We start from the raw sequence: 14,845 nt of genomic DNA, 5'->3' as shown, positions 1-14,845 counted from the left end.
ACGCCAATACCAGGCCAAGGCAGAATACAAGCGAGATGACAACGAATTTAATTATAAGTATTATAAAAAAATCTCTGTCCCTTTAGGAAGCGGGCTTTCACCACTAAATTACCTGCCAAGCTATTTCCAACCTAACCGCTTCGAAATTTAAATTCTTGTATTTTACCGAACCGCAAATATAAATTTGTTCGCTTTATAATATTGTTGAGTCGACGTCACAACGAGGGTGTCTCATATATTTTATTCGATATTCAAATTCGGTTCTTGGCGGGAAGACGTGGAGTGCCGATTACTGTTAATGACGTCACCACGAGTGCTATAGACCAGTGACATTCTAATTTAGTGTGTTGTATAATGATGATCATTTAAATTTGTACCCGAATGCAGTCGTAACGAACGCCAGTCTATAGATTTTATGTTTTTAAAATCTATAGTATATTTATAAATTTAATAATTAATAGTTTAAAAGAACTAAAAAAATACGCTTTATATTTATTTTATTAACAGTGGTCCATCTAGTGGCACTTGGAGGTACTATGTACATAGCTTGCTTGCATAACAATTATTTATTAGGACAATAATTAGTCATTAGCTAGATGACTTCGTAGTTCACCACTTTACCCAGAGATCGCGTAACATAGTATGGATAATAATTATAATTGTTTAATCGCGAATCCTGAATGTCCTAGTAAGGATATCGGGACGATTCTTTCATATTATTGCATTGTCATCGGCCCTTGATAAGTATACAAAAATTCAAATTAATCCGACATTTCAAAGTTGGTTAAAATCGCGTTCAAAGATTCCGTTACATACAAACATACATACAACCGAAGCTAATAAAAGCGTATTAAAAATGCTGTTCTTGATTTGTGTGATTAGTGTGACAATGTTAATCTACAGGCTAAATCGATCGTAATAAAATGTTATACTAAGATACTCGTAGTATTACTTACGTCAATATTTTTGTTTATACCGTATTTATACGAGTAGAAACTTTTACTGAAGGTACCTTTATAGGCATATATTTATTATTTCCTAGTTCATTTTGAAGAAATAAGAACTATCGTAGTAAATTTGATGTTTTTCTGTTGACATGTTTGGTTTTTGTCTTTGTCTAATTTAAATTGTGTGTTTCAAGCCATATTGCATAACCTTGCAGTTTTTTGTACCAAGCACTATAACTTAGTGGTCAGCGCGTGGTACGGAGTGCCGCGAGGTCGCGGGTTCACAACTATGGTTCTTTTTTCAATTTTACTACATAAATAAAAAAATAAAAACAAAAAACATATAAACGCTCAAAGAACTTTACCCTCCGCAGTACTACCTCTGCAGTCAAGTGATAATTGAAAATAACGAGAGTGAAATTCAGTATTAGGTACCTACCTATGAGTTTTAACAAGGTGTCAGTAAAATGCCCAAACGTCTCGTAATTCTCGATCAAATCTGGTATTAACATCTGAATGTCCAAAGGTCCATTTAACTCGACTATTCATAAGCTCTCCGATCCGAGGTCCAATTAATTACTTCATTGTATAGGAATAATTCCAGGGATTCTGTTCGCCGGTCACTTCCTTAGAGCGGTTTATTAACGGTCCTTTGGCGCGAAATAGTTGCTGCCTGTTAATAATAAACTTTCTTGTATGACAACTCCTACTTATAAATTTTTTATTATTTAATTTTAGTAGGTATATGTTGTTAGAGCGGCCATCGTCACTCTGTAAAAATTTCGAGGATCGACCTATCTATTACGATTCAATTCAACAGATAGAGCCTTGTGACGGACGTACATACGGACAGACCGCGGACGCTTAACAATAGGGTTCCGTTTTTACCCTTTAGATACGGAATTCTGAATAAAATATTAAAACTAGTATAAGTGACAAAAAAACGTTTAAAGTTGATAGAATCTTTAGTGGTTCTCTTGCTATAATAGTACCACCACTCATTATTTAATTTACGTGCCACTAGTGACAAAATGTTGGATTGGAATTATTTATTTACAACATCTACATCTCATCTGGAGAAGGTACAACATACTAGTGCAGTCCAGACACTACGCACGACACTCAGTCATAAAGGCTCCATTCGATTCGAGTACCAATTAATTATTGCACTGAACACCCTAGGGCGCTAGCTAGTTGTCGGTCAGCGCCGTTATTCAACGCTCCTTGTACACAAAGATATCAAGGTATATCCAATCGAATGTTAAAATAATTCTTTAGTAGTAAGTAGGTAAGTGAAAAAGCCACTTCAGAATATCTTCGCCGGTTCACAATAAATTTCTAGGCTCATATTGTAAGCTCATTATGTTATTTAAACGATACGACTATACATTTTGAAACATAAAAAAGTTTCACATTTAAACTAAAAAATGTATCCATAACCATAAAATATGTAAATGTAATTTTAAAAATTGAGAAATTATAAATGGGAAACATTTTTCTCATAAATGTAAAGGTTAAATAATTTAATGTAAAATATGTTTTATTTTTTACGGAAAAATAAAAACGCTAGAACAATTTAGTTTGCGTAAAAATTCCGCAGCACTATTTCAAATAGTAAATAGTCTAAGTTTAAGTTTGGAACTATCCATTGAATCCAACAACAGAACATTCAAGCCCGAGTCGGGTTTGAGCACCAATTAATTATTTCATTGTGCCAGTCAGACCCTCGACTGCTATTAACTGGCGGTCAGTTCCTTAGGTGTTTATTAAACGCCGGGATACCGGATAGTTCCGGGTCGAGTTCCAATTAATTTTCCCTGGATTAATGTAAACAGCCGACTGGGAAAGGGACGCGGTGAAATTAATGGAATGTAGAAATGTAAATAAGATTAGTGTAGTGTCCTATGACACCAACCTTGACTAACATGTCTTTTAAGCTTTGTTTTAAATATAGGTATGTACGAGTATATCTTGAGTATGAGACTTAATTATTATTATTTATCGAATTCGAACATTAATTTATTTCTTGTTAGCACTTTTGTATTTTACCACTTTAAAGGCAGGTAGTGGCTAATGAGGTCAGTTTTTGTTTCATCTAATATTCCAGAAACTAAAGCAAATAAAATGTATTAACCTGATCAGACATTTTCTATATTGATTTAATAACACAAACAAAATTACTTGATTATTTCAAAGCAGCGGGTTTGTCCCCTATAGAAAAATCTGAATGTTTTGTATGACATAACTAAGTGTTCAAGCAATGATAATGATATACCTTTTCTTTTTCACAGGCATGGCCGGAGGTGGCATGAGTCAAGCCATGGGCAGCTACTACGGCGCGGCGTACGGGCCGCTGGGGGCCAGCATGGCGGCCGCTGCCGCTGCAGCCGCGCAACAAAACGCCATCTCTGCCGCCCTCACGCCTAATGCACAGGTAACTTATTAACTTTACATCTTAACACACATGTGATTGTTTATGTTGTTTCCTAAGCTTATGGGTAAAGATCGAGAGCTTTAGGGATTGGATAAAAGTTTAATTTTATCGTAGAGATTAATTAGGAAAAATAATAAACGTGTACAAGGTCGGGTGCGTGCGTTCAGCTCTTTCCTTCCGGAATGTGGCATAAATACCTATAATGCTCCCAACATTTGGACCCCTTTAAAAACCATGAGTAATATCAATTTTTTATTACTGCCTTTGTTAATTTTTAGTGACTAGTGAGCTATAAGTAACAGCAATGACAATAAGGTTGACTAGCAGACAATGTTTAGAAGTATAGCCTTTCATTCTTTCACTATAGAGTAAGTTTTAAATAAAGACTAGGTAAATAAATGAAATGAATAATACTTCAACATTGGTGTTCGTTTGGTGACGATCTTCCATCAGTTAGGTACCGTATCTTTTTTTTTTGTTTTAATAAATATCCTCATTCACGTACATAACGCATAAGCAAAAATGAAGTCATTCCAGCTTACATAAAAAGTTGAATTAGGTTAATAATTCTGCTTCACCATTCGGCCGTAAATCTTATAGCGGAAAGGGCGCATAAACACGCGACGGCAACCCACTGAAAACCGTAACATCTTTACATCAAATGGTGCATAAATAAAAAAAAATGCTTATCATCGTACGTAGATTGACCGTTAAATACTAATGATTTTGTTTTCCACTGTATTATGTTAATATAGCTTTTTACACGCAGCTGTCTTTTGTAAGGACGGCTAGGCGCTTTCAATATGCACGATTTGAAAAAGACGAACGATTGTAATGTGGTAGTACACACCAACGGTCGTGTTTTTATACAACATTTATCCATACGATGAAGTGCTGAAGAAGTGACGTCGCACGTGAGTCGAGTATAGCGATTGCTACGTCCCACGTTTTTGGAAGAAAAATATTTCTGCATAGTCGTGTGCAGCACGACAACCGTTCTGCTGCCGTGTGGCAATGGTCCGTCTTAAATCGTCTAATTTAAAGGCGCCCTCAGTACGTTGAGTGTTGTCTGTGTCACTCACAGAAAATCTGTATAATGATCAGGGTGCCTGGAAAACTATTATTCCAATCGCCACTTTTTTGGCACCCCTATTAGCAAAAGGCGGCAACTCTGACGCCTTCATATTAACACTTAAAAAAACTGCTACGTCACGTATTTCGGTAGCGCACTCATGATTTAATTTCATAGAATTTGCAATGCAATTTTGGGAAGAGACCATGAAATTATGTAACTTGGACTTGCCGACCAATTTTGCTGACGGTTCGTCAACATGTGTGAAAATCAAATTAAAATGTAACATCATTAAAAAAATAATATTACACTTCGATATTTATTCATATCTTGATTTATTCTTCAAAATATGTAAGGAATAATAAAATTTGATTAAGTATATTCGGGTTTTAGGTTTACCTACGTGAAGGGCATTGAACTTCACTCTTGTCCTATTTGCATTCATAGTTTTTTATGTAATGGAAGGATGGATTAACATCTGTTACACAAATAAGGCACGAGACTTAGTTAAATTCGATCATAGATTTTTGAAATTTGAATTGTAATGTCAGACAACTCATTTGCCCTTACTCTTCAATCCAAAACCTACCCCTTATTACCTGTAGGGCAGAAATAAATAAGGTTCCATTTATTTATTTCCATATAAAAAAAACATCGTTTGAAGTATTCCGCTACTATAAAGCTTGTAAACAATTTATTAAATGTTTCCCAATTCGTGATACCACTTTGCTGCTAACCGCTAAAAACCGTGAAACTACTAACTTGGCGCTACCGACAAACCTTCTTACACATGTTTACCAAAATTACTGAAATGATTCAATTTTATACAAATTTTCCCAATTTGTTCCACTTCGAACAATAAAAAATGAGTTATTAATTCTTCAAAATGTTACAAATTAAAAATCATGTCGGATCATCACGTCTCTTTTTCTTCATTTTATAATCAACCGTTTGAACTTTATGATTTAATTTTTCCGAATTTTCTATGGCACTTTATGAGCAAAAAGTTACCGGTAAAGGTTCGCTCTACCTTTGAAGCACGGGCGAGATTGCTCACTCGTGACATGCAAAATTTTATAATTCACCATTAAATTTACACGAATTGCGGAAACACCATCGTCACACCTATTTCTGCAGTAGCAGTTTGATATGCCGTTACGCCTCAACGTTTTGCTTAGCAGCGCGTGATTAAAATATTCTAAACATTACAAAATATGAAAGATAACAAAAGTTTATACAAAATATATTATTGGAGCATACAGTCTTAAAACTAGTTCTTAGGATTAACCACCTATGTCATAAGAATATTTGCAGGTGCAGTAACAATTGAGATTTCAAATACGAGTAGCTACTATTTCGATTTTTTCCCCTATTTTTGCTCAATAACAGTGCTGCTGTAACTACTGTATTCTAATTTGAAGAGCGTAGTAAGGGAGACATATATGTCGTATACCCAAGGCGTTCTAGCGTAGTCCTCAGGGTAGCAACGCATAGCTAACCTCGGGCAATAGCCACTTACCATCAGGTCGCTAAGTAAAATAAGACAAAGGGATCATTTAAGGACTGAACACAGAATAAACGAAGAAAAAAACTTGTTTAAAAAACTACTATGTTATGAAACTTCTTCACTAATATAACACTAAACATCATCTAAGCCAAATAGATCTCTAAACCTAGCCAAAGGGTAAACTCAAGCACTTGACACCCCAACTTTTCCGAATCAATTAATAAAGCGTACTTGGCCATAATTTGACAATCTACAAATCCGGTTAATCCTACGGGAACACCCCAAATCTCGCCCCCGGCTATGTTTAACACATCTACGTCACGGACGGGAGATTAAATGTCAAACAGAGGGTAGGAAGATCGAGGAGTTTTTTTTCACCCCGAGGGCGGCGTCCCGAGGGAACTCCGAACTTAATTGTGCAAGTTTGTGTGTCAAGTAGTGATAATCGATTCGGATTAGATTCGGGGTGTTATTTTTAATGTTTATTTAATATCATTATTTTAGCTGGTACTTCAAGATTTAGAAATGTTGATATTATAGTTGCAAATGCCTACTGTATTGGTGATCGCAGTAGATCGATAGCTTCGCATGAGTTGCTCCTACTTACTCGTACCTCCTAAAAATGTTTGCTTCGTACGATACGCACTAGAAAATTACAAATTGTATGGGGTATGGTGGGCTAACAACGCGTGTATATTATACCATCCCCGCTATATTAAATAATAATAATTATAGTCATTGAGTATATCTTCAAGAAGATCGCCTAAAGTCGCCCCCACATTTACTTTCCTTCATACTCCTAAAGTCTAAAGGGAACCGACTTGTAAAGTATCTCTACCTTTAATCCTTTTAAATCTGAACACAAATACTATATTATTTTTAAGTGCTTTTAGACCAGAAACCAGTAAAAACAATCTACGATGCATAATTACAGGTCAGCTCCAACAGGCATTAACTCAAACCTAGTAACTATAATGACTACCAAAACAGCATCCATGAGTAGGTATACCAACTAAGTTGCCACCGAACAGTTCGTCATCAATAGAGCTCTTTAATTGAATGACACAGACAATAGATTCTTATCGATCGCCACTTTCGCTCTCAAAAATCTCGTTTAATTAATCCGAAAGTTTTCGAGTTTCGGTAGCGGCGCCCCGGGGCGTAGGGTTGCAACGTTTTCAAATGATCGATCTTTTTGTCAACTTTTCGGATAGTTGATTGCTTCGAGGATGAATTTTGGAACGGAATTTTCCTGGATTTTAACAGGTGTAGTTTTAATCATTTTAGTTTTTCGCCTTTTCGTTTAAGGTTCGGTAATTGAATGCAACTTTTCGAGGTTCCACCGACAATTTGTACTTCTTTTTCTTATATTACCACGGTGCTACGTATTATTTACGTCAATGCAAGCTTGTATGTTCTACTTTCAAGGATTATTAGGAGCATTATATGATTTAAATTTAAAATTAAAAATATATTCGTTTGATTTCATTGAACTTCGCCATGATACCTGTTTTACATGGGTTCATTTCTGTAAGTACTGATAATCAGATAACTTCAGGTGGACTTCATGGTTGTTTGCTAAGTGTTATTATGTGTTTAGGACCAGTGGTTTAAGCGCTGTACGCAGTCGGTCACTACCTATAAGACTCTCATTCGTTCCATAACAAATTCAACTAGTATTTCCCGATTACGAATAAATATATTAAATGTAACACGCAGCACCAACCCTGACGGCGAACCCTCCATCCATCAGCATCATTGTGCACCTTAATAGACTGAACTATCGAATGAGAGCGCATTTTTTCGATTAACGTGTCGAATGGGCCCGAACCCACGAAACAATATAATCAGCTACCATTCACTAACTACACATAAACCAGATATTAAAAACGGTGATTGGGCGTTTTCGCGCAGGTAAAGGGAACTTTAACGAACCATTGTGGGTTCCGTCGATTATCTAGATCGATGATTAATGCCCGCTCTGCTTAGTTTCACGGATAATCTGTGGTGATGGGTAAGAAATTGAACAAGCTGTCGCTTAATCAACTAGTATTGGTTTCTTTGTACGGAAGTAGAAAATAACAAAGCACAGCGAACACATACAAACAACAAATTGACAACTAACAAAATGTAACTAAGATTAACAGAAGGAAAAACATGCACCATGAAAACTTTACTAATGCGCACTTAAAACACTTAAAAATGAATAATGATAATGAATTAGACGCAGTTCGAAATTATAGTGACATAAGAGCAATGCCCATGATACAAAGTTCTGATGAGGCTGCAATAACCTGATACTTGCTAACTTAGTCCTCACAGATACGGACCTCACGTGCGACTTCTACTTTATGTTGGTAATAGAGCACAAGCTGCAATAACCACTTACCAGATGGAATGCGCTACCCCCGCATACGTACAACATTAACAAGCCAAGCCATACATTTTATAACTAGTTATAACTGGAATAGTGGAGGACGTACAGGTGACGTACAATAAAATAGCCCGGAGCGTAAGGGTGCAGTAAAACCCATAGTTGATGCCGCGGTGTCCGGCTAATCCTGATTTAGCGCCGCGACCGCCGCCCGTACGTTACGTTAGCATGCTACATACAGATGGCTAGGACAAAGCACAAAACTGGTAGGACATTAGAAACCGTAAATGTCAAAAATAATTAATATTTTTCTGGTATTAAGAAGACTAAACTAAAAGCGTAGTGCTAAAATCATGTTGTTTGGTCGATTAATGATATTTTATACTAACTGAAAGTTTACTTATTGTAGAATTATATGTAACGATTGATTAGGTAACGGCTACTCTTAGTTATACGTATTCTCAATTTATCTATAATATGAGTAGACCCACAGTATTCCTTTTATATTTATCAGTTTTAAGTTATTCCTTTTAATAAATAAAGTGAATGTCCATACCATGTGATAACCATGTAGAAATGATTTAAAGTGAACATCGCTACATAATACATTTTGAACAACACACCTATCAGAACATACCTGTAGATAAATGCAAATAAGAAATAGATATATTTCCGCATTGTAACTTTATCTCACGTAAGTTAACTTAAGGTCCATATAATCGGCAGTTTTTGTCTATTTAACGTTCAGATGTATACGTAATATTATAAATAAATTATATACTTAGATACATTTACTTGATGATATAACTTTTCAAGCTACATGTAGAACTATTAAGTTAAAAAATAGATATATTTATTTTGTTGAAGTATCGAATAATGAAAAAGCCCGAAGCGTAAGGGCGCAATGAAACCTATAGTTGATGTCACAGTGTTCGGGTAATCCTGATTTACGGCTCATATGTTATACGTTAATGCGTGCCACACACGGACGGTAGGAACGGCGTACTTTTTGGTTGTTGGCGGTATAGTTGGTCAAACGTGTCTTTTTCGAAAATTAGAAATGGAAATACATATTTTCATATTACAAATAAACTTTATAAAACCGAAAGATTTTCTTTGAAGAAAATGTTTACATAAACATTTCAAATGGATTTCAAATTTTAATGAAACATTGCGTAGTTCTTCTTATGTGCAAGACAATCTGCGTCAAAAAACTATTGGTAGAAGTTGGTGCGGTAAACAAATAGTCAGTGTGTATCGCGGCAAAGCAGTATTTTCCTCACAATATTGTGTACGGCTCACTTCATTAAAAATTTAAAACTCGGAGCATTATTCGAAGGCTTTGTTACGTTTGATTTGTGCGTCTGGGCGTGTAAAGTACAATACGACATTGGCTTTCCATGCGAGCTTACATATAAAGCATTTTCAGCTCTATCTCCGCATGGTAGAGTCGTCTCGCCGTCTCTCTATCATTCTTATGTTATATGTTTATTCAATTTTCAGTGAATGGTTATTTGTAGAAAAGATAGATTACAAATTATAATCGGCTTACTAAATTAATGGCAGTGCTGATTTGTCAATATTTTGACTTGTGTATAGGTGTAGTTAATTCAAAGGTCACGATTAATTGCCGTATTTATTTTCTGTCGTGAACCTTATTAATCCTCGTCCAAGGTAGGCCGGTTACTGCCTATACCTTAATGGTTTCATATTTATTTTTATTGAGTGGATTCTAAGGAATTTGAATATGTTTTGAATTTAACATTCTTTTGCTGTTTTGAAACGTTCCAATGTGAGTTTGACATTATTATTAAAGCCGTAATTGTGTTATTAATGATAGTTACTGCTTAACTTTTGCCCGCAATTTCGATGACATGTCTACAATGATGAAATAAATATCCTAGAGTATGATGAAAAACACCATATATCAGATATCAAATTATCAGCCTATTGAACAGTTGCATTGCGATAGAAATAATATTATAAAGTAAACCATTATAAGTTTATTAAAACCTGAATGACATATTTATTTAAACTACATATTAAAGATAATAAAGTACATCATATTTACATAAAGAGATGACATATGTTTTTGAAGCTCATTTTCATATTATTTATTCTCATACGTAGTCTTTTTTTTTTAAAGCATAGTTTTAAATTTGTAAAAGTTCAGGAAATTCTATTTTCTACGAAAAAAAGTTCCTTAAGACTCAATGTAAGATTACAATTAAATATTCAGATTTATTATTAAATCACCTTTTGTATAATAAAATAAATCATCAGATACAATTCTATATTCCTTATTTCATTAGTACCTCGGAACTATAGAGTCGAGAGAGCTCGCTACAATGCGGAAAATTCTTAGAAAGGTGCATTGTGAGGGACAGATTATTAATATCCTTATTGCGACTATCCTTTCCGTAGTGTACCCGTTTTCATCGGGAATAAATGGGACAATGTTACATTATCATTTTGAAATAGAATGGTAACCCTAACAATTGCTCTTTTTACGTTTATATCTGCTTTTGTCTACTATTTCTACCAGTGCTCAACTAATCTAAGCAATAAAAATGAAGCAGTGTGGATTAGGACGATGTGGGCACATCCATGGCTTGGTTTCCTTGCACGGATATACCTAGTAATTGAACAATGAATAATTTTATTCTTCCCTTTTTTACATGTATGTTTAAGGTATTATGAAGTATCATAATTACAACTACCTCAAGGTAAAAGTCTAGGGTACCTATACGTACACGGACGAATCGTTCAGCGTAACTCTATAAAAATAAATCTTTGAATAAGGAGTCGGGTAAAATAATCTCAGAAATGCCAAAACATCCCCCTACTGTTTACCGTCGGAAGCGGTGAGTCGTCACAAAATAATTAGCGCGAAAGGGTTGAAGCTGTGAGGAATTGAGGAATAACCCCTGGATGTGATCAAATCATTGTCTTAATTAATATACTTAATGGAATAGTTTAAATTTCTCATTGTATAGATAGATGATGATAGCATATTTATATTTAGAATATTTTTACATAAAAACACAATGTAAAAGGAGAATGTTAGTGGCAGACATTGCATAACAGGTGTGCCTACTTATAAAGTCCACTTTAGTTACTATAACCTACATTACTACCTTATGTAAAGTCACATAAATTTAATAAATAAATGAAGAAGCCATGAGGGATAAATATTGTATCGATAACATTTCAGGAAAAAATAACATATTAGACAGGTATGTTTTTTTTTTTTTATAATATGAGAGTAGCAGACGAGCACGCAGTCCACCTGATGGTAAGTGGCTACTGCCGCCCATGGACATCTGTAATCAACCCCAGATAGGATTAGATATTTCTACCTAAAGTCGGCCACAGATGCGCCGCTACCCCTGAGGACTAAGCTGGAACGCCTCGGAAAAGTCTATCTCCCTTACCACACCCTTCAAACCGGAACACAGCAGCGCCTAACACTGCTGTTATTAGGTAGAAATAGGTGTGGCGGTGGTGCCGCCGAAGTCGAACCACAAAGGGTTCTACCACCTTCAAATATGTATGTAGGTACAACTGTACGTGTCTCATTATCACGCTTTTATTAGCTTGGGTTGTATCTATGTATGTATATATGTATCATTTTATCCTATTCTTCTCATCAGGATCGTCAGGAATCAGGATTAACGATTTTCCTCGTGCGATTTTAGCGTGGTTTTTAGTTTTTAAACTATGTATAATTATTTTTCTTTAACACAACTTGCAGCACCGGCTTGACGGATTTTGACAATCATTGGATTTATCTAAATTGCGGGAGTGACAGAGCTATATTTTTAAGTAATCAGGATTTTTGTTTTATAATAATTGGATTATAATTTACTTTTGATATTGCCTATTCGCCAGTCGACCAGTTTGAGATAAAAATAATAAAAGCAATTTTTGAGTCTCGCCGATGACGTCACAATTGTAAGGCTATCTTGGTTATAAAAAGGTTGCGGTTTAAATGATATCATTGAATTACGAAATATAGTCAATCAAAGGTAAAAGACCTTTGTCGGCCGAATGTCAATGATTCTGTCATTATCATAAGGCAACCCTTCATACAAGATGATCGATGAATTTGATGATATTTATACATTGTTGGTTACTTTTCAAACGATTGGAGTTTCTCACCGCAATTGCAATAACGTTGAAATGTGTCAGAAGAAAATATACTGAGGTGTTAAATTTTTATGTCTACATTGCAGTGTTCCAATACCTATCCTTCCTTATTGGGGGAAATCTTAAGGTAGGTACTTCACTTTGGGGGGAAAATATATAAGATCTACTTATTAAATCAACTTACTTTTAATTAGGTACCTCTTAATCAACGGACACTTAAAAAGTCAATGATAATCTTTCCCACAAACAATCGAAAGTAATTTGATTAGTTATTTATTCAAACGCAATGTTTGTTTATATTCCGCCGATAAAATAATGTGCGAAATGTGCCGATGATCTGATAAACCGAATGATTTCGGTAAATCTGTTACTCTGGTCACTGGTGTTTGTTTTAATTCGATACGGTGGTGCGATTCGGATAAGGCAGAAATATGAAGCGTTTAAACGTAAAGTTAATAGGTATCAACGCGTCTGAAACTGTATTGCATTCGGAGAGGAGCGCGATAGAGCATGATCTCTTAGGTCCTAACACCGGGACCTACCATCTTAGGATCGTATCTATGATGTTCTCTTATTTATATAAGAGTTTCTACTCTGAAACAATTATTGCAATTACTGAATCAATTGACTATAAAAACAGTAAAAGCTAGAGCTTTCTACTAGTCAAATTTCCTATTATAAATATCTCACCAACTCAATTTTGTTTCAGGTGGGTTCATCAATGGACATGTCGAAATACTCCATCGAAGAGAAATACAGGAGCTACGGCATGTATCCCGACCCGTCCCGGGGGTATTTGGACTCGGCGGCATTGTCCAAGGCCTATATGTATATGGACCAACAGCAACAAAGGTCCTACCCGATGGACATCAGCAAGATGTACTCAGAGGCCTCAGCCGCTGCTATGGCTGGGCTAAGCTCAGCGGTCAATTCCGCATCAAGTTTGTCACCGAGGTCCCCAGCGGAGTCCCCAGATGTGGCGGCTAAGGGTTCTCAAGACCGCGCAGAGGGATCCTCCTCCTCAGGGTCGAATCCATCGCCCTCGCTGCCGTATTACCAAGGCTCCTCCAGCATCCTGATGCCACAGTACCCTGGCCAGTACCCCCAGAGCACCCAGGCCGGTCCCGAGTTCAGGAGACCGCTCACGGTAATATTCTGACCAGAAGTTTAATATCCAAAGGACTCTTGGCAGTGAGTGACCAATGTGTTTGAGAAATGTGTAAATATTTTATTTGTTCTTGCGTATAATAAGGCAGTTTGCATGAAAGCAATATGCAATAGGAAATATGAACAATTTCAAATGTACATATTTTGTGATCATTGAGCTAGTGGAATGTCTCTTCTTCTTCAGTTACACAACCATATTGTCATAAATTCGAAATCATGTTATAATATTTGACTGACTGTAAAATATATGAAAACATGGTAGGATAAAAGACGATATCCCTCATCTACTCATAACGAATGTTGAGATATAGAAACAATAGTCAAGTCACGATATACGTTACTATTTATTCTACACGTGAGACATGTGTCGGATAAATACTTTCTATATTTTCAGTCCGCGATGTTTATTGTTACATATTGCTAGTGTGCAAGCCGCCTACTCGTAGGGTATGTTGTCGAGTATTTATATTATTACATCACTTGATGTGTATGATTTTCAATGTTAGTTGTTAATTTTGACGACTGATTTTTTTGCGAAAATTCTGACTGCTTTATTTGTTTACCACAGAACACAGAACTAGTAGACATGTGTGGTTAACAGGTTCTTTTGTGAATTAAAACCGAAACGTATAGTCTTTGTAGCAAACTTCGCTTTGCTCTGTTCTGGTTAGAACTGGTTAAACGGGGTGTCAACAGTAAGTCCTCCGAAGTAACGCATTTGTCTTTCGATTACATTTACATATAACGAATTTTAATTACAAATCAATTATCTTAATTCAAAAAATAATCGTAGGAGTTACGCGTATATGACGGATTTCTAATTGTTAGATTCGGAGTTAGAATTTCTTGCCGTATCTATTTGTTCTGAGTTCTGTGGTCATCACGGTTTTTACGTGATTTTTAGAAGTTCCTTTGTTTCTTCTCATAGACTTAATTAGAACTTATTACATTCCGAAATAAAAATTACTGTAAATTGTAAATATAATATTTTGGCGATCAAAGTTAATGTGACATTTGAGATTAATCTATAAACGATCTTTTTAATTTTGAAAACTCGCTCTCACTATTTTGATTTTGAATCTTATTATTAGTACCTGGTAGCTACTTTTACATATTGAAATAGTGTTTGTGACTTTTCTTAGTTCTACAATAATGAACGTGGTCAGGTAAGACCTAACTTAGAACATGAGGCGTT

The 14,845-nt window shown here is 35.5% G+C and overlaps 1 protein-coding gene across 1 annotated transcript in view; it reads left to right on the top strand.

The window, feature by feature from the left end:
* The window catches only part of Sox21b (SRY-box transcription factor sox21b), a 51,291-nt gene extending 37,447 nt beyond the window's left edge, over positions 1-13,844 (top strand). Inside the window, exons 4-5 of the mRNA XM_073081181.1 lie at positions 3,239-3,381; positions 13,193-13,844. Of these exons, the coding sequence (XP_072937282.1) occupies positions 3,239-3,381; positions 13,193-13,642 (593 nt within the window). The 3' untranslated portion in view covers positions 13,643-13,844. The remainder of the gene's footprint in view (positions 1-3,238; positions 3,382-13,192) is intronic.
* The last annotated feature ends 1,001 nt before the right edge of the window (positions 13,845-14,845 follow it).

Source organism: Epargyreus clarus, unplaced genomic scaffold, assembly GCF_041222505.1.
Source record: "Epargyreus clarus isolate Ecla_fem2 unplaced genomic scaffold, WU_Ecla_fem_2.2 ptg000015l, whole genome shotgun sequence".
Classification (NCBI taxonomy): domain Eukaryota; kingdom Metazoa; phylum Arthropoda; class Insecta; order Lepidoptera; family Hesperiidae; genus Epargyreus; species Epargyreus clarus.
The sequence above is the reverse complement of the archived record's forward strand: the minus strand, read 5'-3'. Positions and strand labels throughout refer to the sequence as shown.